Here is a 26,933-nt window from a genome sequence, read left to right as displayed (position 1 = left end):
TGGTTGCATAAAATCATTTATAAAATAACAGCATGACCCAGATAAAACTGTGAATGCTTTGTTGTTACCAAGTTTTCATGTACAGCACAAACTATCAAATGTGTGCATTAAAGTCGCCATGAAACAAAAGTAGCAATTGTCTTTTTTTCTGTATCACGATGAGGGGAGGTTAACATTTTTGATTAAAGATTATGAGGGCACATGAATAAAAATAATAATAATGAAGTGCACAGAGTATTTCATAAAAAAAATAATTTCAATTTCATGGCGACTTTAAGCAACATTTTTAACTTGCAAAAAAATGCAACCTTTTTGTCCCATGTCCTGTGTCCTAAACAAAGTGATGTCTTTACAATAGTGTATGTGTACTACTGTGCTCATGGCAATATAAAAGTGACGTTGTAGAAGTGTAACAAGCACAATGGAATGAGCTCAGTGCTTTTATCAAACATATCTAACCATGTCTTTTCAAATGTAGGGCCAAACTCCATTGAAATTGTCTTAGTCTTGTCAGTTGTATCTTAAACTGTTCCATTTGAAATGGTAAATAAAGTTTATTTTAAAAATCAGGTTTGGGTGTACGAGTTTGTTTTGTGAAATTTAGCATTTACGTCTCCGTGTCAGAAAGAGCTGTTGTCAATCTCATAGAGAACTGATCATGTTGAGGAACAAAAAGGTACCTGCGGCCTCTCTGTCCCCCTCTGGAAGTTCTCTGTACTGCGGGAGAAGTGGGCTGAAGGTGGTCAAGTTCGCCATCTTTACTCGCGTGCAGCTTTATGAGGGTGGATCCAGACGTCCCAACTGAGGCTGCTGGAATTAGTCTGAATGCTGAAGCCCTTGTTGAATTCCTCCTGTATCCATCATCACATTCCAAAGTGGAACTAAGGAAGGAGTTTAATTCAACATTTGAGCTCTTGTCATTTATTAGGGTTATATGGTTGTTCAGGGAAGAATTTATGGTCTCTGTGTTGTTAGGACCGGATGGGTGGTGATCTAGATGTGGGTCTAGGGTTCTGTGCGGTGAGAGTCTATCTCTCTCTTTAGGTGACACGGCTCTTCTGAGGTGGTCTGCATCTCTGGGTGGACAGGGCTTTAGTGTAAGGGGAACTGTTTTATGTTTTGATTGTTGTATCCTTTCCAAATCATTTGCGGATGATGCAAGTTTATGTGATTCCCTGTAAAAAAGAGGATTGTTTAATAATACGCTATTTTTTCCAAAAGAACTATCAACAGGTTTCCCACACCTTAGTTATCTTCAAATTCAAGAAACGTGCAAGGACTTTCCAGGTCCAATACCCTCAAATTCAAGACTAAATGTGGGGACACATTTTAAATGAGAGCAAGGTTACATCGTGTTACCTTTTAAGATACATTGTTACAGTTTCCTTTCAAGGGAACTCGCGCTGCGTCATTGTGGTGACACTTTGGGGACGCCTCCAGGGGTAAGTGCATCTAAATATCAAATTCAACCAATGGTGAGGCTTAACGACAAAGACAGGGTGACGTGGGAGCCAGGAAGTATATCGCTATCTGAAATATTGCCAAAGATGGCATTACATTACGGCTTCTCAGGGAACAACCTACAGTGGCCCTGAAGTGCAAACCACAACAACAAATTAAAAAACAACAATAAATTAAAAAAACACTACAACAAATTAAAAAACACCACAACAAATTAAAAAACACTACAGCAAATTAAAAAACACTACAACAAATGAAAAAACACTGCAACAAATTAAAAAACAACAACAAATTAGAAAAACACTACAACAAATTAAAAAACACCACAACAAATTAAAAAACACTACAGCAAATGAAAAACACTACAGCAAATAAAAAACACTACAGCAAATTAAAAAACACCACAACAAATGAAAAAACACCACAACAAATTAAAAAACACTACAGCAAATTAAAAAACACTACAACAAATGAAAAAACACCACAACAAATAAAAAAACACCACAACAAATAAAAAAACACTGCAACAAATTAAACAACAACAACAAATTAAAAAAACACTACAACAAATTAAAAAACACTACAGCAAATTAAAAAACACTACAACAAATGAAAAAACACTGCAACAAATTAAAAAACAACAACAAATTAGAAAAACACTACAACAAATTAAAAAAACACCACAACAAATTAAAAAACACTACAGCAAATTAAAAAACACTACAACAAATTAAAAAACACTGCAACAAATTAAAAAACAACAACAAATTAGAAAAACACTACAACAAATTAAAAAACACCACAACAAATTAAAAAAACACTACAGCAAATGAAAAACACTACAGCAAATAAAAAACACTACAGCAAATTAAAAAACACCACAACAAATGAAAAAACACCACAACAAATTAAAAAACACTACAGCAAATTAAAAAACACTACAACAAATGAAAAAACACCACAACAAATAAAAAAACACCACAACAAATAAAAAAACACTGCAACAAATTAAACAACAACAACAAATTAAAAAAAACACTACAACAAATTAAAAAACACCACAACTCTTCCGGTAGGTTAATGTAGTTGTGTTTTTAATTTGTTGTTGTGTTTTTTTATTTGTAGTTGTGTTTTTTATTTGTTGTAGTGTTTTTATTTTGTTGTAGTGTTTTTTAATTTGTTGTAGTGTTTTTTAACTTGCTTTTGTGTTTTTTATTTTGTTATGTTTTTTTATTTTGCTGCAGTGTTTTTTAATTTGTTGTAGTGTTTTTCAACTTGCTATTGTGTTTTTTTATTTTGTTATGGTTTTTTATTTTGTTGTAGTGTTTTTTAAATTGTAGTTGTGTTTTTAATTTGTTGTAGTGTTTTTTAACTTGCTGTTGTGTTTTTATTTTGTATTTGTTTTTATTTTGTTGTAGTGGTTTTTAATTTGCTGTAGTGGTTTTTAATTTGCTGTAGTGTTCTCCTAATTTGTTGTTGTTTTTCAACCTGTTGCGGTGTTTTTTAATTTGTTGCGGTGTTTTTTAATTTGTTGTTGTTGTTTAGTAATTTGTTGTTGTGGTTTGCACTTCAGGGCCACCGTACCACAACAGTTATATACGTAACCCGAGATGTTTTCATGTGTCAAACACAACTATGCAAAAAAGCATTTTGGTATGAATCAACTTTCACATAGATATAAGGATTTAAAACAAACAGTTTAACATGTGTGCTTTAAAAGTCTAGAATTTTTATGATATTATCCTACACTACACAGGGAATAATATGGATTTTTTTTCAGAAAACTTCTTGCATAAAATAGATTCAAGCACTTTCAATGACTGTATCTATGCATGTATATTTTCAAAAACGTCCCAGGGCCTTGAATTATTTCTCCCCAGATTCACAAACTTTTAAGGATTTCAAGGACCCCTGCATCAACGACATGTGAATTGTGAATTTTCCTAGAGCCAATATCCTCTGAAGATTTGTTATTTCAGAGATGTTCTGAGAAAAGACAGGCAATCTGACCTGTGGTGTATTTGTGGGTTTCTTATAGTCAGGTTGTTTGGGGTTTGGGAGCTGCTCATCAAAATCTGAACCTTCAGATCTCTTTGAATGATCCTCCGTTCCTCTTTGAGTTCTGAAAGCCAGCAGAGAAAACAAAGACTCACCACCAAACTTTTACAACACAAAGTGTTTCTGTTTTACATACTGTAAATAAAAAAATGTGCACATAATTTAAATAATATAGTGTCCATTGCACAGTCAATAATCTTGACAGTTAAATATAGAGAAATTAATAATTCAGTGCTAAACCACTAGATGGTGGTGATACACAATCCAAAAGCCTTTTAAATACAGTGACAAAAATATGGTTTTAATAATTGTACGTTATTGCTGTAATTTGGGAAAGGGTCCAGCCTTCCTGTGACCATTCCCAATACAAGTAAATTTGACGGACTTTGAAAAAACAAATAACAGTAAAATATAGACCTTAAAGACCTCACAATGCAAAGTCTTTATAGTGCGGTTTAAGCATCGTCTGCCAGTAGGTTTTTGTCTGAGACTTTAATTACATGCAATTGAAAGTCTTTTGTCAAGGTTAATAACAATGCAACATACCTGCTACAGTGGGATCAGGAGATACAGGTCTTCTTTCTGTCTCTATTTTCTCCTGTGAATACACATCTTATGTCATTGGTACAAAAGCAAGCAAAGGCCATTAAACTGATAACAGAGGAAGGTTTTGCAGGGCTAAAACCCTAAAACAAACACTTTTGACAACTGCTGATTAATCCTTGGCAACAGTTTAGAGGTATTTTTGACTTGCAGTCCATGCTTGGCTTATTAATGAGGTTCCTCCAAAACACATTTAAGAACATTTAAAGGGACAACACGAACCTGACCTGAATATTTAAAACTGAATTGTTTGCTGTTTCTGGCTGTCTGTTGTTAATTGTGTTTTGTCCTGGTTCTCGTATATTGCATGCAAGCTTTGAAGTTTAAAATTTCCAGATACAACTTGGAATTTTATTGCAAGCCATCGAGACCCCGAGGCAGAAATCCATACCATTATATTCTCTCTCTTTCTCTCTCACCATGAAGCTTTTGATTTCCCTGAGGATTTCTCTAAATATAATGCTGAATACATTTGCCAAAAAAAACAGCTTTTGGCACAATCTGTTCTTAGAATACAGCTCCAATAGTAATAGCAGTGGTTTTCCAACTTCCCATGAACACCATGAATCTATGGAATTTGTAAGTTATTTGCCATCGGAGGCCCGAATCTTAAAAAATATATATCATAGTGCATTTATTGTTGTTTACTCAACCCTTTAACTGTCCCCCCACAGGTGACATTTGGCACCCGTAATAATTTCTTAGTCTAAACCTACACTAATCTGGACAAAATACAGAGATTGAAGTATTAGAAATATTTCATCACCACTTTGCAAAATGAATGACATAGTTGAAGATCTAAAATGTCACTGGCCAACAGGTGGGCCCAAGGTGTTATTAAATATTTATCATTACATATCCTATAAAGCTGAAATAATCTTGACAAACTAATTATGGAAAGCTTTAAGAATGTAGTTTTCATATTTCAAGGGCATTTAATGTTAGACATTGTTTAGTGACAGTCATTTTGTTTAATGTCAATGACCCTGTAGGAATACATACACTCTAAAAAATTAGCTGTAATTATGCAGCTGGTTGCCAGTAACTTACTGTAGAAGATAAAGTCAAAAAATGTTTCATGTTCATTTAACTTTGAACAAAATGTTGCCAGTAAATAACACAAATGTAATCTACAGTAAGTTACTGGCAGCTAGTTGCCAGTAATATCCATTAATACTGTAATTCCTACAGACATTTTTTACAGTGTATAAATTATCATACATATGAAATATTATATATTTTTAATTTTACTATCTATACATCAATTTTATAAATCTATAGATCTATAGAAAATCTTGACAACCTATAAATCATTGGAAAGCTCCAAGAATGTCCTTTTCATATTTCAAAACCTTTTTGCATTAATAATAATCCAGTGACAGTAATTTATTAATTTGTGACAAGAGCATGCAGCAAACCATTGACACCTAGTGGCCTTTGTTGGTAAAACCACTAAACGTGTGACACAAACCTTATTTCTTTTGTGATTTTAACTCGAAATTTAGATCAGAACCAGTGGCGGCTCGTGACTCCTCATCCAAAGGGCACTAATTCAAAATAAGTGTTCGGAGTATCATGTCTGTGGTTCCCTTTTCCAAAATTTGTGTCCTGCGTGACGAGAGATCCTGTGTGCATCACGGGTTTTGTCAAAATAAGTGCTGCTGCATGCGTCAAAACCGTTTATGAGAAAAGAGACGCTCATGTTCACAAAAGACACTCCCTTAACAGTAAACTTTGATTACGCATGAGATTATGCGAGTATCTGGCAAAGGCGAGCGTCTCTTTTATCATAAACCCTTTGGACGCATCTGCGGCGGGCACTTGTTTTGACAAGACACGTGATGCACACGGGATCTCTCAAAGCGCAGAACACATATTTTGAAAAAAGGAACCACATACATGACTGGTAACATACATGTTGTGACAAACTTCACATCGAGCGCCCTCAAAAAAAGAAGTCACCAGCCGCCACTTATCAGAACTAGTAGAGACTTGTGGCTTTATTTTTTAGCGTTTTTCAGCGTAAACATTTTTAGGTTTCTTAAATATACAAAACTTACTTTATTAAATGTTTTTAATTAATTCTGATTAATTTAAACTGCTATACCTATGTTTTAATTTTATATTCACAACTCAAGACTTCAGTGAAAAACATTAAAGGGGCCATGGCATGAAAATATGACTTTTTCCTTGTTTAAGTGCTATGGGTCCCCAGTGCTTCTATCAACCTAGAAAATGTGAAAAAAATCAATCCAGTAACTTAATTTTGATAAACCATTCTCTACAAGCACATAAAAATAGGTCATTGAAATTTGGCTCTTCTTATGATGTCATAAGGAGCTCTTATTATAATAATACTGCCCCTTAATCTGCACTATCCAACCACAGCACTGCCATTTAGTGCAGAGAAAAGCACAATTGAGTTTTAATTGCAACAAACCACCATCATTGTGATCAGTGTTTGAATTTCATCAGCTCATTGCATTTTAAAGCACACACAAAACGGCCCATTTTTGCACACACCTACAAAGTGGCCATTTAAACATGCTATAATATATTATTTATATGGTGTTTTGAGCTAAAACTTCACATATGTGCTCTAGGGACACCAAAGATTTATTTGACATCTTAAAAAAGTCTTGTGACATGGCCCCTTTAAAGTATTTTCTTTTTGAGTGTCAGAGTTTTTAATTTGAAGGTGCATAACCTTTTAACTTCCACATTCAAAGGGGTGTGTGTGACAGTTAAAGGGTTAAATACAATATTGTGCAGCATGACTTTATAGTCATGCTAGGAGTATGAGGTCTTTATTTAGTATTATATCTCATGGGACTGAAAAGTTGGACTGGATCATGAAACCTTTATTTATTGCATCTGTATGTACACATCTTTAAAAACCAAGTCGCTGTGCAGATACAACGGAATGGAAAAAGTGACAGAATTTGCAAAACTAATAAACCACTATGACTAAAGCTCATTTCTCACGGTTTATGAAAGTATCATGTTCTCGATGTCAAAGTTGCACTAAATGATTCCACAGCACTGTTCCACTGAGACTTGAGCTCTTATAAAGCGACTCTTCTAGACCTCAAACCACATGCTTTCGCTGCAAAGCCATGGATCTCCATTAGCCCACATGTTATATTATGAACAGCAGGGGAGTACTATTATTAGACCAATCTGACTGAGATTCTGCTATATCACGTTAGACTTATGTTTACTGTCTAGCTCAGGGGTGTTGAATTACGTCACACACTCGTTTTTTTTATCAAATAAAAACAAACAGAGCTCTCGGAGGAAGGCTCCTTCAATGGTAGTATACAGGAGACTATTCATTTAAGCCCTGTGGTCTGTGGACAGTGGTAGTAACCCTAGTCAGCTGGAAAACACATACTGAAGCCACAGTTATGAGGTAGGTCACTGAGAGTAAAACAGTGAGGCCGTCTGACTTTCGTCATCTTAATCAAACACTCACTGCTGTTTCATCATAGTGGTGTAAGAAAATATTGATACACATATAAAGTCCCGAGTCATCTTACAGTAAATCTAACTTTAAAGGAATATTCAATTTTCTTAAAAGAAAAATCCAGATAATTTACTCACCACCGTGTCATCCAAAATGTTAATGTCTTTCTTTGTTCAGTCGAGAAGAAATTATGTTTTTTGAGGAAAACATTCCAGGATTTTTCTCATTTTAATGGACTTTAATAGAGCCCAACATTCAACACTCAACCCAACACCCAACAGTTCTTTTCAAAGGAGTTCCAAAGGACTACAAACGATCCCAAACGAAGCATAAGGGTCTTATCTAGCAAAACGATTGTCATTTTTGACAAGAAAAATAACAAATATGCTCTTTTAAACCACAACTTTTCTTCTAGGTCCGGTCCAGTGCGACCTAATGTAAATACGTAGTGACGTAGGAGGTCACGTGTTACATATATAAAACGCACATTTGCGGACCATTGTAAACAATAACACAAAGACATTAATTAGTATCAGTTGACATACAACAACGTCGGAACGGTCCTCTTTCAACACACTTGTAAACACTGGGGCGGAGTTTAGCGTTCGTCCTCTGTGACCTCTTGACGTCATGACGTATTGCGTGGGGTCAGCTGGCGCATCACGACCGGAGAAGTTGTGGTTTAAAAGTGTATGTTTGTTGTTTTTATTGTCAAAAATGACCATCGTTTTGCTAGATAAGACCCTTATGCCTCGTTTGGGATCGTTTATAGTCCTTTGAAACTCCGTTGAAAAAAACTGTTAAGTTTTGAGTTAAGTATTAAATGTTGGGCTCTATTAAAGTCAATTAAAATGAGAAAAATCCTGTAATGTTTTCCTCAAAAAACATAATTTCTTCTCGACTGAACAAAGACAGACATCAACATTTTGGATGACATGGTGGTGAGTAAATTATCTGGATTTTTCTTTTAAGAAAATGGAATATTCCTTTAAGAGTGACAAGTAGTACTTTCTAAGGTTTGCATATGTTGGTGTGGTCTTACAATTATATCCTATTCTATTTCCCAAAAATAAATATCCCAATATATTGCCCCGCATACAATATCGCACTGTGTATCATATCGGTAGAGTCTTGCCGAGACACGGCCTTATTTCCACAATATGGAGAACTAGATGAACAGATGGGCCTGTCAATGTGTTTACATGAAGGATTAAATTCTTGGCTAACATTCATTTTGTTACTCTAGTAAAAGATTAAATTAACTTCTTAACATCTACAATAAGCCTTCTAGACTGTATAAGTATATTATTCCCTCATCCTCATTTTGTTTTTAACTCATTTATTTAATGTTTCATTACATGATATGAAACAGGATAAACAGCACTGAATATGTACATGGATTTGAACAGGATGTCAATGGCATGTGTCCAGTTGTCTGGACAGAAAGTTTAGCATACAAATAAATGGCTTTGCCATCTGCTTGATACTGAAAGGCTTCACATCTGTAGCAAATCTCTATAATTTGGAAGAAAAGAGAAACGAAGCAAAAAGAAAAAGTTCCCCTGGCTGTCTGAGAGAAGATCAATCTTACATTGTATATTTGGCTGCATAGATGGAGAAACTTGAGTACTCCACCAACCAGCTCTATAGCTTACAGGCGAGTTTTATTATCTGAACGTGAGACACATATATGTAGGTCATAAGTTCATGAATCATGATTATCATGGAGACTTGGTTCTTGGGGAGAGTTATTTTCACATAGGTCAGCATACTACCTATCAACTAGCCAGAACACCCTACACAAAAACTTACAGCGCCCTAGCAATCACTTTCAATATTCTAACCCCAAAAAAGATGATGCTAAGAAATCTGAATGCCATCTGAAAGCCACTGTGTAGAGATTTATCAGACCACAACATAAAAATGACCATTACAGCAACTAACTAATAACTAGGGACACAATGATTAAATAAACGCCCATTGCGATTGTTTGACCTCATAGCCATGATTTCAGATCACCGCAATGATTGCACATCTCTTTAAAAAACACAAAGCGGAGCTGCAGAGCCTGTATAAACGAAACAGTATCAGATGACGCTCCTTAACTGACAGTATAACGCGGTACATTGCAAAGCAATTCAATACAGTGGAAAAAACAGCATTTAAATAAATGCTGCAAAACTTTCATAAGTAGTATGAACTGCCAGGTAAAACATACAAAACAAACAATTCCAAATTTAGGGAATTGAAGGATGTTATTCTTAAGGATCAGTAAGGAATTTATTTTTTTGCTGCCACTACAGACTACAGGTCCAGTAATAATATGACCTTAGTAGGATTGGCTACTATTTAAGGCCTGTTCTGGTGGAGTCAGATTGCATTTTTATTTTCAGTTATTTTTCAGACACTTTACTGTGTTTATTTCTTATGAAGAATTTTCAGTTTTTGAAAGACATTCATTAAATAATTACTTTTAAATATGTGTTATGTTTATTAATATTTACTGCCAAAAAACAGAATAATGCCCAAAAGCTTTTTTTTATAAGATGTCGACTTCAAAAAACGAGCGTTTAAAGACACAATAGTGGAAACAGGCAACTTTTCATAATACTACTATTAGTAGAACTGCGCCCACTAGAGGGAAACGTAATCGGCGATCCACTTTTTTCTCCTTAAAGGTTGGGTTTTACGGCTCGACAGCTTATACAAATCTATTTCTGGGTTTTTCAGGCTTGTTAGCTGTACACCTTGTCACACAGCAGCTTTAAGTCATTATTCTGTTTTTTGTTATAAGCCAGAAATGACAAGGAGGCGGCCTCTCGCAATACAAAAGTCAATGGAGACGGATGGATTGTTTTTCCCACGGTGGGTGTGGTTTTCAAATTAGCATAACTGCGCTCTGTCTCTTTGGCATGTCCCAGCACAGCAAGCATAGCATGTTAAAGGGACACTCCACTTTTTTAAAAAACATGCTCATTTTCCAGCTCCCCCAGAGTTCAACATTTGATTTTTACCGTTTTGGAATCCATTCAGCTGATCTCCGGGTCTGGCGCTACCACTTTTAGCATAGCTTAGCATAATTCATTGAATCTGATTAGACCATTAGCATCACGCTCAAAAATAACCAAATAGTTTCGATATTTTTCCTATTTAAAACTTGACTCTTCTGTAGTTAAATCGTGTACTAAGACCGACAGAAAATTAAAAGTTGTGATTTTCTAAGCAGATATGGCTAGGAGCTATAATCTCATTCTGCCGTAATAATCAAGGACTTTGCTGCCGTAACATGGCTGCAGTAGACACAATGATATTACACAGTGTCCGAAAATAGTGCCCTGCTATTGAAAGTTACTAAGGGGACTATTTTCAACTGCTGCGTAATATCATTGCGCCTCCTGCAGCCATGTTACGGTGATTATTATGCAGATGTTGCAGTCAAAACCCACAAGAACCTACCTGAAGGACCACCACATCTCTCTTCAAGGCTTCACATTCTTCAGTCAGGACTGACCTGTCAATCAAATAATAACAATCTTTTATAAAGGTTTCAACATACGGTGAGATGCAAACATTGTTCTCTAACATGAAATATGAAGACATTTAGCATTTTAGGTCACCTATCAAATAACTTGCTAATTTGCAGCACAGATTCACATGTTTACTTGTTAGTAATAAAGGTCAAATTTCACAGCTTTCATTGAAGCGAACAAGATTTCCTATTTAGAAAGTTCTAAAATCACACTGGGTAACTTGGATCATCAGTTTAGATCATCATTTATGGAGTCCATGCTGGCATGCTGAAGCTACAGGGGGATATGCAAAATACTAAAAATTGTGAACTCACTACTCATGTGGAATAAAATTGAAAATACAAATAAAAAAAACTGTAATCCCCTAAAAACTACTGCTTCATGAACACAAACTTCAGTGAGAAACTGAAAACCGAGCTACTTCTCAGTTACATAACCAGTTCCCCTCACTTTTCTATTAAAGCTAAGGAATCTTACAAATGTTGAGGTCTGCTATTCATTTGATCACAATGGGTCCTTTTGTTCTGATGGATGGAGGGATGGATCGGGCTGCACACTCGTTCCCCTCCCTCAATACCCTGCTTCCCCGCTGAGTAGGACTTACTGTCTGCATTCCTCTCAACTAGGTGGAGGCCTCCAGACACAAGGAAGGGAGGATATGGGGAAGGGAGGGTTGAGAGAGTTATTCGGATGGTGGGGGGCTGAAAGAGACGGACTAGAGAGGGAGATCTAATGGGGCGTTTACGCAACAACGTTTTTAACCATAAACTGTAAAGTTTTTATGTGGTTTCGAAAAAAGACACCTTATTGTCACCTTGCAAACTACGTAAGCGCAAATCTGTGATAACGGTGACGTCTTTTTGGCAGCTTGTCATGTTTACATGAAATTTTTCAAAAAACCTAAGAGAGAAAGTACTGTGGTGATAACATGGTAGTGCGACAACTAATTCATACTATTTTAAAACATATGGTACTAATGACATGAACATGAACATGAATGACATGAACTAAATGACATGAACATTTGAATGAGAGAACCTGAAATAAGTGATACAACCCAGGATGAATGTTTGAATAAAGTATGAGCGGTGATGGTAAGATAGCAACAGAAGATGACACAAATCTCAAAACGCATGTTTGCAGAAGAAGCATGTCTGGTCTGTATACAAATCCAGCATGAACACATGATGAGCAAACCATGGAGAATTTTTCCTGGAGGAATGTGCGCTCCACAATATTAACTTTAGCGCGGCACAACAGGATCAGGCTGCAAACGAACAATTTCGCTGGATATGAAGTCATTATGTTACGCACACTGCCTGGGGTGTAAACAAATGATTCTGATATTATCTGCTTGATAAAAAAAAGTAATTGCATTTGTTATGCGAATGGGATTAGGTCTGACATTTTACTGTGTTGTACATCATTTTGATAATATGCTTAAAGCAATCCTACAACAATTACACACATTCTGACACTCTTAATATGTGCTCTTACCTTAGATGGGATACAACTTCATCTATGTGGGTGATGTTTAACTTGTGTCTTAAAGTTTTGATCTCTTCCTCGCAGCTGGAGTAAGATGAGAGTCTGGATAAAGGCCTAGAAAAATAAATGTTTATTTCTCACTATCTGATATGGGCAGTGTTATCAATTCTAGACGTACACACATCAAAGTATGTGGGCAGTATATGGAACAAGTGGAGCCGTGAATGTATATATGTAGGATTTTTCCTGGAGAGAATGTTGCATAATACATATTTGTGACACTTCCTTTGTACATGAAATTGAAACATGTACAAATATTACATTTACATTTATGCATTTGGCGAATGCTTTTATTCAAAGCAACTAACGGTGCATTACAAGGTACATATTTTTTATCAACATGGGTTCAAACCCATGACCTTTTGCACTGCTAATGCAATGCACTACCACTGAGCTATATAGAGCAAACATCCTATACCGTTACTTGTGTCTAGAGAGCTTCATGATATAAAAGTTGTATGAAAGAATGAGAAGGAAGTGTGAAATGGAAAACATAGAATGGAGAGGAATGAGAGTGATGCTTTAAACAGGGAGGGAAAAGGCTGTCACTTCATTAATACCAAACTACAGTATATGTTTCGAGACACTGACCTGCTCCCAATCTCACTCAGGCTGGATGGGGGTCTAGAAGGTGATTTTGCAGTTTCCCAACAGCTTTTTGGACTCTCCTGTCTCTGTGTGCTACTACTGCCCAGTGCATAACTTACCACATTGGGATTGTACTGGGCCATGAACTTTTCTGCATCCCTGACACATAACACACATTAAATACAGTGAGAATAATAGACTCATGGCAACACATGCAAACATCTATAACTCCTAACCAGTTATGCATGCACCCCAGGGAGAATTAAGCAAGTTTCAGGGAGGAAAATGTAAGATTTTGATTTATGTACAGTATGAATTCACTATTAGGTCTTTCTAAAGAAGATTTCTTATAAATAACCAGAACTGACAGGCTTGAGCATTTTATTAAATAGATAAACTTGTGGAGTCTATACACTGTCAGAAAAAATGGTCATAAAATGGTCCCAAGCTGTCACTGGGGAATCGTCCTTAAAGCTCACATAACACATGCTGTTTCTGCATTTCTGATGTTAATCTGGAGTACCTATACAGTAGTGTTACATCCTTTATATCTCCGAAGAGTCTCTACTTTAATCCGATTTAAAAAAGAAAGATTAGCTTTACCAATTCCTTCCAATAACGTATGAAAAAATGAAGAAGGAGGAGTTTCTACTGAGGAGCGAGTTCGAGTCATGCAACACTATACAACACTGTTTAACTTATGTATCACTTCATGTTCATGTCATTTATATAATATGCACGTGCCTATTTCCAACATAGGACAGAAGTCTTACTTACCGCATGCAAATCATGACCCGGTTGGGACTTTTCAATGAAAAACAGCGCATCAAACACACACCCAAAACTCCGCTGCTACCCGGATAATAAACTATATCCATTGTTTCCATAATGCTGGCTTTCTTCTCCTTACATCAAAAAACACACTTCTTCTTTCGTGCCATTGTTGAGTTTTGAAATTAAACAAAGCTGTCTCGCGTGATGTGATGTTTGCAAGTTCTAGCGTCTCCCGCTGATTGACAGGTGGGCGGGCTTTTCCGTGGGAAGGGCCCATAAAAAAAGGTGATACCTATAAAAACCCCTGAAACGTCAGCTGGACCCGTAATCGAAAAAAACTTTCAGAAACTTGTACGAACCCTGGTAAAGTGCATTTGGCACAGAAATACTCTGTAACACGCCCAACTGCTTGTTTGAAACTTTGCCTACGTTTAGCATGAGAAAACAACTCTATAACTGTGTTAATAAGTCAGAATGCATGAAATACCATTGAACCACCTCTTTAATATTTCCTAATATGTACCCTTTAGGTACAGAAATGTATACATTTGGTACCAATACCTTTCAGGTACTAATATGAACCATTAAGGTACTAATATGCATTTTTTTATACCAATATGCACCTCTGAGGTACTTTTCAGGTGCAAAGGTGTACTTTTTGCCCCAGTGACAGTACGATTTTTTGAAAAAATTTCCCTGACAGTGTATGTTTTAGTTTAAAAGTGAATTATTATAACAGGTGACACTTTTTTTGATGATTCTGATGGAAATTCAATATAATACCAAAGCAGAACACTCTGGTTTGGTCGCAGTGAAATACAATTTGCACCTTCTGAGGTAGCTATGGAGGCACCTACTGTATAGTAAGACATGACTAATTTAGCAAAATGTTTTACCAAAAAAAAAAAAACTGGAGATAACAAGATTGAGCACTCCTAATACTATGAATATGTGACAATGCAACGCTCAAAATGTCTTCTCTGGCATCGGAAGTCTCGCCTTCTTAAAATAACCAATCATCAATCGTAAAAGACTGATGAACATCTGGGGGAGTGGCTCTATACAGTACACAGTCGCGTGAGGTGCTTGCCAACCTGTGCGCATGCGTAGTAGCGGAAACAACCTCGAAAAAGGTGTTTTTACGCAAATTGAGCTAATTAAAAAAGTTATTGTTGGTCAGAAATATGTTTAATTGTGATTTTAGCATATGTCTTGCATGACTGAAATAACTGCCCAAAGGCGTTGCAAACGTGGCTAGTAAGGTATTGTTTCAGAAAAGTGAAAACTTGTAACTTTGTATTAAGCACTTCTTGTATTATTGCCTACCTATGACAAATTACTATATTGTTTCCTAATCTCTGTAAATCGCTTTGAATAAAAGTGACCGCTAAATGCCTAAATGTAAATTTATGGTGCCTTTAACCTCCCCTTAAACAATACTAACATATGAAATACAAATAGGTACTCTATTAGAAAAACTTTGGTTGAATAGCCATCTAACAAAGATAAACCAAGCAGATGGTCCTTGCAAACCAAATGCCATTACTGTGATAGTAACTTATTTTTAAGACTTACATCTTCCCCCTTTCACAGGAGTCTCTCTTATTGACAGGATACAGCTGACATGTGCATTTTTTTGGGGTAAAAAAGCATGTTGAAAAGATCCAAAAGATACGATAACAACCTTGTCTGACTCAATGTGATGATTCAAACAGAGGTCTAAAATCTCTGTTGTGCCCGTATTTTTGACAAAAACAGAGGCTACATTTTAGGCACAGATCAGTACGCAGCTTAGCAGTGTTTGCAGAGACCCCACCCCTGCCAACAAAGATGGCACATCAAAAAGTAGAGAATGAAAAATCCAACAATGCATACGAGGCCCTTTCAAAACGCTCCTCCATCTGCACTGATAAATCACCTACGTATACACTGTGCATCGCACATAAGCTTCTCTTTCCAGCCTTCCTGCACCGATTGTGTTTTATCATTCTCCAGAGATTTAGGAACCTTCCTTTGGTTGGCTTTCAAAGCCATTTGCAGTTCACACAGATGAACTAAGGTTCCCTCTCAAAGGGCATTCAGTGGAGGCCTAGCATAAAGAAACAGGTGCAGCTTGACTGCATACAGCCACAACAAATCACGCAGACAAGAACTTAGACCACACAAGAGGGAGGGAAGGCATTTGACATGCTACTAACAAGATCCATTAAATCAATTCCTTTCAAAAGATCCTTTGCCCATGGTAAAGGACTCAAAACACCATTGAGTCTACGGTTTCCTGCTTGGCCAGCGTCAGGTGCCGCGAAAGCTCCAAAACTATACAATATTATAGGGAACTAATTCAGATTTACAGCACGGCACATTAATGACCATTATAAAAGAAACTATAGTCTAACAAACAAAAATAGATACAAACATCAATAGGACAACACATTATTCAAGTGTTCACTGCAATGACTGTGTGCCGTTTTTTTCTATCTGACAGAACCAATTAGTTTCAGCAATTTTATAATGGATGAAAGTGTTTCCTTTAAACTGTACCAAACACCTGCTTCCCAATAGTGTCCCATGACTTAAACGGGAGCTTTTTGTTTACCAAGATTTAAAGCTGCTATCCATAACTTTTGCCTCTCTATCGCCATCTCTGTCTGAAACATACAATTGCAGTAACAATATGATATTGCAGTTACAAACAAGTAATATATCTGCCTCATTTGTTTTGACTAAATGAAAATCTAAATGTTCAACAGAAATTACTTTGCTGAAGTCTTTCCAGTTTAGAGGAAAAAGTCATTCATCGCTTTAGATGTTGAAAAGTCCTGATGATATTAACTCTTCTTTTAGCACGAGCTATGTTACACTCCATTTGAGGCTCTCCCTTTGAGCTTTTATTGTTTCAACACCAAATGATTCCCCAGGTATAAGGGTGTAATAAATTGGCATTTACATGTTATTTCCAAATAATCTTCCCTTAAAACTTTACAGATTAAACGCCGCCATCCTGATGGCACATTTAAATTCTAAGCAACTATTGAACAAGCTACAAACTCTCAATTTCAGTATAGAACACACATAGCCGGGTCCTCCTATTTCTGTTTTACGGACGTGACATAATCACACAATAAATTTAAAAAGTTCCAGTCAGTGTTGGGAAAGTTACTTTAAAAAGTAATGCATTACAATATTAAGCTATTACCCAAAAAAGTAATTAATTGTGTTACTTAGTTACTTTTCATGTAAAAGTAATACTTAAGTTACTTTTAAGTTACTTTTGCATTATTTTTTTAATTGACTGAGGCTTGATCTCTTTCAGGCCTTGCAGGTGTTTTTTATGACTAAGAAGTTCTGCATTCAGAAATTGCATATTTCCATCACAAAAATGTCAAGCTCTGGCCTGGCATCTCCATTTCTGACCCAAACTGTTCCCACTCAGGCGCACACACATAGAGTGCGTAATATTACATGACTATGCTCAGTTTAAATGTTTTTTTTTTAAATAAATTAATTAAACTGAAAAGTAACTCATGTTACTTTTTTTTAAAAAGTAACTCAAATATTAATGTGTAGATTTAAAGAGTTTCATTGCAAAACGTGATAAATCCGTTTTTAACATTTTTGTCAAAACATGTTTATTATTATGTTATCATGTTATTATTTTGTTTTATGGTGCTACTTAGCTGTATTTTTTAAGTTATGACGGTTTAAATCAAAACAAAACAACTGCAATTGGAATGCACAACCAAAAAAACGAGATTTCTGAAAAATTAAAAAAACGGAGTTATCTCGTTTTGCAACGAAACTCTTCATTTATAAAGTAATGCGTTACTTTACTCGTTACTTCAAAAAAGTAATATTATTACATAATGCACATTACTTAGGTGCGACAGCGTAGGTTCCAAGTTGGTTTTCATTTATACTTTTGCGTCGTCATCCGCGTCGACTTGCAAACACATGCGCAGACCGCTAGTAGGCAGTATCCACGTGTGTAACCGTCAAAGAAGAAGAAGGTTGGCAAGTTAACGACTTTTGTTGCAGTTTGAGTTAAATCATTCTTCAACTTGGCTCATCTTTGTTTTCACAGTCGGAAATACCTATGACGCAGTTTTTTTCTACCTGACGGGAGGGGTTCTAGTGGACCAATCACAGCACTGTAACGCATTAAGCCCGATTTATAGTCGTGCGTAAACTCTACGCCGTAGCTACTCCGTAGGTTATCCGTAGCCTGTGCGTAGCTCTGCGTAGAACTGACACGCTGTTAAAAATTTTGCAAGGTGCACGTTAGGCTACGCAGAGCTACGCACAGGCTACGGATAACCTACGGAGTAGCTACGGCGTAGAGTTTACGCTCGACTATAAATCGGGCTTAATGCATTACCCCCAACACTGGTTCCAGTTATATTTTCTGTGAAATCCAACTTGACCAAGTAAATTATAAATCATTATTATAAGCTTACCATTGCGAAGCAAGGTAAGGTAAGGGGACAGTTCTGAGCCCTTATAGGCGAATATAATTTTACTACAATTTGATCTACAGTTTACCTGTTCACATAAGATTCATGTAAACTTTGTAAAATAATGCATACTTTGTGATGACACACTAAAAACACTAAACACTCACAAACCACGTATACAGACATTCTTTTCGGCATCTAAAAGGTTGCTGAGAGAAAACTGCCTCTCCTGCCTGACTGGTACCTGTAAATATCTTCTTTTAAGGATGGTCAAATGCCTTCCTTACTGCTATATTAGACAAGACTCCACAAAAAGCTTGTGCGGGTACAAAGAAGCCTTTTAAAAGTCAGGTCACCAGGCAACAAATTGAAATGTAAACATTAATTACTACAAATTTAAACGCAACATGACCTGTCAAACAAACCAGACACGGTCTTTACTGCTGACGTAGTTAGCTTACTATTATTCAAGCGGCTTCATTCTAACGCAACAGTCCTGCTTCTATGCCTTCTCCCAGCTTTTAAAGTAAATAATTTATCGGCAAGCATTCTTTAAAGCAGTGCTGCTTTTCAATAGCAAAACCCTGACCTATGAACTCAACCTCCAATCTGCTACAAAGAATAGTCGGGGTCTCCATTAAGGTCAGCACGTTCATTCATCAAATAAGGCAAAGACATTAAGCCATGGGATACTTAGATTTAAAAGTGATTTCTTCAAGCTGAAATATTTTACAATTATTACATGAACTTCATAATAATGTAGATGGCTTTTATTCAAGCAAATTTAACTCAACATTTATCAAGCATAACATTAAGCCATTAAAACTTATTTTAGGACGGCAAGTAAATAACTGCAATTGGGCATCTGAATTAAAAAAATAATAATATAGGGCTTTATCAATTTTTCTACTTGTAAAACAGTACATTTAAAATTCATGGATAACTACAATTATATTTTAATATTAATATATATTTTAAACATTACAAACACACAATAAATGATTTTGGTAATTACCAATACTGTTAGTTTAGGACAGCTGAGACCAATGTTGGGTAAGTTACTCAAAAAAAAAAAAGTAATTAATTACTATACAAATTACATCTTCAATCATGTAGTTAGACTACTCTCTCCAAAAAGTATTTAATTACTTATTACTAATTACTTTCTAAATCCTATTTAGTAAATGATACAAAGATAAATCGAATAAATCATATAAAATTACATAAATTATTCTGGTCACACTTTTAAACTTTTAAAGGTCCAGTATTAACTATTAACTACTTATTCCTTAATATACTCCTAAATACTGCACAGCAAAATCCCCAGAGTTAAATCAACTCTGCTGGTTGTACATATTGTCCCAATCTTACAGAGAGTTAAAAAGTAACTCTGAAGCAGAGTTAAAAGCTGCAATCTGTATCCTCTCTATCACCATCTCTGTTTGAAACCTAAAATTGCATTTTACATCTAACTTGTAGATTTTTTTTCTTAACTTAGGTTTAGATGTTGGCTGTTTCATTTAAAGTCACCATTATTGTGATCAGTGGTTGTTTTAGTAGGACTTGACTCTTAGTTGCTAATTTTTCCAACTGCTATAACTATATTTGTTTAAAACATGTTTTGTTATAGCAAAGAAAATACAACAGCACAATTCCATAGTGGTGTTTAATACATAAAGTCTAAACAACATCAGCATCTAGAAAATACAGCACCCTCATAGCAGTTAGTCATTCTGAATGATTTTGAATCACTGATACTTAAATTAGACCACTGTGTAATGTACACACACAAACATAAAGAATCAGAGTATAAATCACAATGATGGTGAAAATAAAATGAAAAGCTTCATGCTGCAATGCATGCTGGGTATCAACAAATTACAAATCTCATCCAAAACTCCCAGAATGCACTGTGGCAGGAATAAATAATGAACATTTTTACCATTTTCTTTGTCACCCTTGTTGAGATTCATACTCTGATTCTTGATGTTTGTGTGTCTACATTGTACTGCGGTTAATTTTTAAGTCCCTCAAAATCGTTCAGAATGATAAATTGCTATGAGAGTGCTGGATATATATACTACAGTCTCACATAATTAATGTAAAATGAAACTTATGATAAGTGCGTAAACACTACACCTGCACATAAGTTTTCTAGATGCTGACAATGTTTAAAATGTATGTACTAAACATTATTATAGAGTTGCAGTAGTTTTTTCTTTGCTATAACATAACATGTTTTAAACACACAAAACTACAGCAGTTGGAAAAAACTAACAACTAAGAGTCAAGTCCTACTAAAACAACCACTGAGTACAATAATGGTGAGTTTAAATGAAACAGCAAACATCTAAACCTAAGTTAAGAAAATAACTCTAGAAGTAAGATGTAAATGCAATTTTAGGTTTCAAACAGAGATGGTGATAGAGACATAAAATGACTGATTGCAGCTTTTAACTCTGCTTCAGAGTTGCTTTTAACTCTCTGTAAGATTGGGACAATATGTACAACCAGCAGAGTTGATTTAACTCTGGGGATTTTGCTGTGTGCTTACTCTATTAATACTTAGTAAAGTAATTGTTAAGTTTAAGTAATGGTAGGAATTGGGTAGGATTAAGGATGTAAAATAAGGTTTTGCAGAATTAGTACAAATAAGCAGCCAATATCTCAGTAATATTAATTCTAATAACCAACCAGTTAATAGTGAGAAATGGAAACTTCACTAGAGCGTTACCATTATTCTTATCAACCCACCAAAGTATTTAAAGTAAAAAATACATAAAACGCGCATTTTAACGTTTTTCAATATTTTACTATGTTTTTACCTGATGAATTAATACATACCTATCTTTTTTCAATGCGTGCACTTTTAATCTTTGAACAGCGCTTCTTGAATGTGTTACTCTAGCCCCATTCATTCCTATGGCTCCAAACAAAAGTTTTATTTTCTCTCATATTACAGTCTTTAAATAGGAAAAACATGAAAGTGTTTGGTGGCTTCTAAATTCATCCCTGTTTGGAGCCATAGAAAAGAATCGGGCTAGGCTAAATGCTAACACATTCACGAGGCGCTATACAAGGATTAAAAGTGCCCGCATTAAAAAAAGATAGGTATATATTAATTGGTCTAAGTTGAGGTCATAGACTGTAAAAAAGTTGGACGACACCTGTTTGCTCTCTTTTATTGGTGAAAAGTGAAGCCGCCAGTGTCCCGATACGGCGCTGACATCTTGGGTCTTGAGTCTGCGCATTAGCGATTTCGGGACCAGTCCTGTGCAGTAGTGAGCCGTGAACGCAAGGCCTCGCCCTCGCAGAATGCGCATATCACAGCTGTCAATCATGACATGACACCACCGTTTTTTAGCATTAACTAAAAACTAACTTAGTTTAAAACAAACACTTGAATTTCAGCGTGGTAAAAACTAGAGTAACCAGCTTGGGAACAAGATAATTGAAGTGTAATTAAATTGTTTAGTTGGTCTCAAGTACCATTGAATAACATGGGGAGGCGGGGTTTATGACCTATACTGGGACCAGTCACTGGGGGGCGATCGAGACTTTTTGGCTTCATTTTTCAGGGCTTTTGCGGCAAGCTTGGTTGATGTACAAACATAGTAAAATATTAAAAACAGTGGTGTTTTCCTTTAAATTTTGATGTTAAATTCACTATTGTATTATATATAATTGTTCTGCAGTCCATACACCGTATTTAGTCCAATTACATCAGTAGTAACCATAAATAAATTACTGGAAAAATAAGAGTAATCCCTCACTTTACTTTAAAAAGTAATTAAATTACAGTAACTAATTACTTAGTAACTAGTTACACCCAATACTGGCTGTGACACAAACCTTACATTGGGTGGTGGTCTAATAAATGTGTTAACCACTCTACTGTGTATCATGTTGATTTGGAGTTACAGTGGACTGTATTAAAATACCAGAAGCAACTGGGACTAAACTTAACCCTAAACTGGGCCTTAATTGTTTAAGTTGTGATGTGTGAGGTTACAATTGACACAATATTGTGTATCAGTAGAAGGTTGTACATTATTTTTCCTTACCTGCCATGCCTGGCCGCTCTCTCCCTCAGTGTAAGCAGCAGCAATTGAATCTCAGCTTTTAGCAACTCTTTAATAGCCGGGGGGTCAGCCAGAGGCAAAACTGGGGTTTCTGGCCTGCTGCCCTGCTCTGAGTCATGGATCTCCTGCCAAATCTTCTTCCACATCTGCACCTAGAACAGGTCAACAGAGGGAAACCACAGAGAAAGTTGCAGAAGGCTGATATTCAGCACAGGTTTGTGTGGAATGCACTTTTAAAATCCATGAAACAAGCATCTCTACATATAGAGGAGTGCTGCCAGTAGTTTAACATCCTATTACAAGTGTGTCAAATCTCTTTTATGTGCATGTAGGATACTGGTAATTTCATTGCTTTAATGCATTTGGCAGATGCATGCTAAACACTTGATTACTTGAGTATGAACATTTCCTTAGAATCAAACCCATGTTCTTGGCGTGACTACTGTAGTGTCATGCTTTACCAGTTCAGCTAAAGTAAATTTCAGGGTATAGGTTGAAAAAAAAATCAATGTGCTATTCTTGAAGTCCCTTGCGCATAACACCAGTCACAAAAATGAAAGCCTGTCACGGCACTGGCAGACAAAGTCTGCACCCTATTACCAATCTCCACACCTGGCCTGGGACTTTCAAGCTTACCATCGGACTCTGAAAATACACTTCAAAGCTTGTCAAAGGCAGTGCAAGACAGAGTAAAAACAGCTCCCTGAGAAAACCAATCTCGCTGCGTCTGCACGAAACCAGTTTCAAGTCTAAATAACTCTTCTAAAAATAGGCCAGCTGCCTTAGCCCTTCTCTCATTTCAACTGCAGCCTCTACAGAACCAGGTGTTTATGATGTGCACATACACCAGAGAGACTTGGCTTTGAGAACCCAGGGTTTGACATGTAGTTTAGCTAAATGCAGGTTTCTTAAACATTGATACTAAAACACTTTTTTGTTTTAGTTGACTTCTTTTTCTGAGGGGGAAATTTAAAGGCAATGGAGAGACAAGGCAAAAGAAAAGAGAAACAGGGTACAGAGTTTGCTTTGTAGCAAATGTAAAAAGTGTACAGATAAACAAAAGGACTGTTAAAGGTGCAATGTGTCAATTTTAGAAGGGTCTTTTGACAGCAATGCAGTATAATATAGATATCTATGACAAAATGCACCGTATTGTTTTTATTTGAATGAGACGTTTTTATCTACATACACCGCAGGGATCCTTACATGAAAGCCACCATTTTGCGCAATCATGTTTCTACAGTAGCCCTAAACGGAAAACTGCTCTACAGAGGGTGTTTGTCACTACGTTGTCTCAGGCTACGTTTACACGGAAACGATCTGAAAAGAAAACGCAAAAGTGGCGTTGCATTATCACTTTTTATTCCGCGTTTATACAAGCTTTTTGGGGGGTATTCCATGTAGTATGCACTCCAGGCAGCTAGGTGGCAATGTGAAGCACTGACACACAACAACACCAAGTCCACGCGCCTGCGTACAACCCTCTTCCTTGTTCTCTCAGAGCTCGTCCAAAGCCATCTGGTTTGCCTCCGATGAATATCAACAATTTGATATGGTAATCAATGCACCTTCTCTGATCAGTAGGCTAATACTAGCTGTGAATATTTCGTACAACTGCTGAAAAGACTATATATATTTATACATTTATCAGACCTGCTATGGCAACTTAAAGGTCCGACGTATGGAAAAGTCCGACATGTTTGTTGTTATTTTCCTGAACTGGTGCATTCCTGTGACGTAAACTTGTATGTGACGCGAGCCACCGTGAGCAGACTTTTGCGTTTTTACACTTTAGGCGGGAACACGACGGGACAGCGTTTTTAAGATTTCCACTCTGGAGGGTGATTTCACTTTTATGCGTTTTTAAAGCCGCTCTATGCATTTTCGGCGTTTTTGTCAAACAGCGACCTCTAGAGTCGCTGGAGAATACTTGCAACTGTCGTAATTTCCCACTCTAGTACATAATGACCAGGTAATGTTTAACAATTTCATACAAATATTAGGCTACTGCATAGTCTACTAAACTACAGATGATGGTAATAGGATAATAAGAAGTTTATTCCAAGTGTAGAGTGCATATAATAATAAAGTTTGCTGGCTTATAACGTTTTTACATGATTGCAGCTAAATCACAAGTAAACAGTCTATAGTCTATGTCTACTGTATCATTTCATTTGTGTTCTTGTAAACATTACAAAATGCCGTGAAAAAGTTAATTGTGTGCGTTGCATTATTTTATAACATTGGTCGTTATAATGTCACTATACATGATTATTGCTATTTATCATAATAGTTTGCAAATTGTGCATGTTTACACTATTTACAACCTCTAGGCGTATTTATGTCCTGATAATAATGTGAGATATTGACAACTGTTGTCATGATAATCGCATGACATACTACAAGCAAGCGCAACAACATACAACATAGACCGCAAACAAGTTTACAAATAAGAGATTGCCCATCAACAAGATCGCCAGATCAGCATCCAATCCAGTGCTGTCTTTTAGCTCACGCCAACGAGTAAAAACCTGACAGAGTGGGACTCTTGTCCGGTTCCTAATGCGGTCAGATTCTCTTCTCCTACTCTCTTCCGAACGCGCTATCTTAACTTTTAAATCGTTTAGCCTCACGTCTCAAATTCGCGCGTGCAGTTGTTGTTATAGGCTTGATCGACTTCATGCAGCGCTGCAAGAACCGACAGCCGGATGACGTCAAAGGGCCGTCTCGGATCATTCTCGTGGTACTTTGACGTCATCCGGCGGTCGGTTCTTGCAGCGCCACACGAAGTCGAACAAGCCTACCGTGTGTGACGTCGTTGCCGTAAAGCAAGTTGTGATTATCGCGAGATTTGTCAGGGGTGGTTCTCTCAAGCTTGCATTGCTGGTTTTGCTAGCGGCGTCCTCCCCGAGCTTCAACAGGAGGATGATTCGCCCTGCTTTGACTTTGTTTACCACCGAAATAACTTTGAAGCTGTTATATTAAGGTAAAATAACTGCATAGTGTGTCTTTAAGCGCCAAAAACGCTGTTGCCATGTAAACGAAAGGCACATCCGATAAAATATTTTTATGTTTTCATCCTCGAATGTGTAAACAGGGCCTTAGACAATGTTTGTCCTGTGACGGCTACCATAGCTTCTCTATGTGTTTCGAAAGGGAGGGGTGCAAAACGAAACCTCAATACTAAATGTCGCTATGATCTACACACTGCACCTTTAACTGTATATATATCATCATTTATTGAAAGAAAGAAGTGGATGCCTCACATTTTTATATGACTTTACCTAGATAGTTTCCTCCCACAAAATCAATATGCATATGGTTGTCTGTATGTAGTAAGAACATAAACAGTTGTGGAAAGTAAATCATCTTTGAAGGATTTAACAGATCTGTTTTTCAAAGGCTTTGCATAGGCTTGGTGACTGACATAACACTCTTGGGAGCAGCTGTAATTTAAAACTGGTTTAAAGTGACACTTGAAGACTTTTTAATGTGGTGCCTAAATGCAGAGCTACTTTAAACACAGACCCATCCATCACTATAAGGTTTAAAAAGATTCAATGCTGCAAACTGTTTAGTTGGAGTACTAGCTGCAATGATTTTATAAGATTTTATAAGTTTATAAATTTACTTTTAGTGATGTTGCTAGTCATGCTAGTCTGCTGGACAAATAAAGCTCATTTACCTCTGAACATAACTCGGTATACATATCAATCAGTGTATCTCCAATCGCTCCTCGGATCTCAGAAAGCTCAGAATAGGGAACATTTTCCTTCACTAAATTCCACACAGATTGTTGATGTTGGAAATCGTCCATGACGTCTCTGTTTCCAGAATGATTAAGCGCAAAAAATCATCACCGGTGTGCAGTGTGTAAATACTAGAGGAAATGTAGCTGGAAATAATAAACAAATACACATATACATCAAATTTAAACCCTGGCCTACACATTATTCCTTTACAAAAGCGTATATTGATACTGTAAAGATAACAAGTATGGAAAATTACCTGATTAGCAAACGTCAGCACTGCAACGTTATACATTTCTGGTGGTAGTATACGTAAACATTATGAAGATTTAAAATGCTATACATTTCTACATGCATACATAATAATTTTAGGAAAAAAGCACATTTCCCACAGATCGCACCTTAAGGCGCTTCCTGTAGCCTGGACGTAAACATCCCTGCTACTATGGAAACGAACTCGCGCAGTCAAATGATTGGCTGGAGGGCTCCTGATACAAAACATTATTAAGAACAGAGCCAAACAAATTATTTCATGCAGAAGTGGTGAAAGAAAATATTTAAAAGTAACATGACTACCTACTTATACTTTCAATAGGCTTTCTAAATTTTTAATGCTATGCACC

General features: G+C 36.4%; 1 protein-coding gene across 1 annotated transcript; it reads right to left on the bottom strand.

Moving 5' to 3' along the window:
• Positions 1 to 26,758, bottom strand: ccdc24 (coiled-coil domain containing 24). The gene is made up of 9 exons (XM_055201806.2): positions 26,570 to 26,758; positions 26,247 to 26,456; positions 22,544 to 22,713; positions 13,258 to 13,413; positions 12,616 to 12,720; positions 11,045 to 11,099; positions 4,066 to 4,117; positions 3,472 to 3,583; positions 1 to 1,175 (listed from the first exon to the last, which is right to left on the bottom strand). The coding sequence occupies exons 2-9, from the start codon at positions 26,376 to 26,378 to the stop codon at positions 608 to 610; spliced, it is 1,350 nt and encodes a 449-aa protein (XP_055057781.2). The 5' UTR covers positions 26,379 to 26,456; positions 26,570 to 26,758; the 3' UTR covers positions 1 to 607.
• Between the last annotated feature and the right edge of the window lie 175 nt (positions 26,759 to 26,933).

Source organism: Misgurnus anguillicaudatus, chromosome 2 (assembly GCF_027580225.2).
Source record: "Misgurnus anguillicaudatus chromosome 2, ASM2758022v2, whole genome shotgun sequence".
Lineage (NCBI taxonomy): Eukaryota > Metazoa > Chordata > Actinopteri > Cypriniformes > Cobitidae > Misgurnus > Misgurnus anguillicaudatus.
Note: the sequence above shows the minus strand (reverse complement) of the source record. Positions and strands in the feature narration are given on the sequence as shown.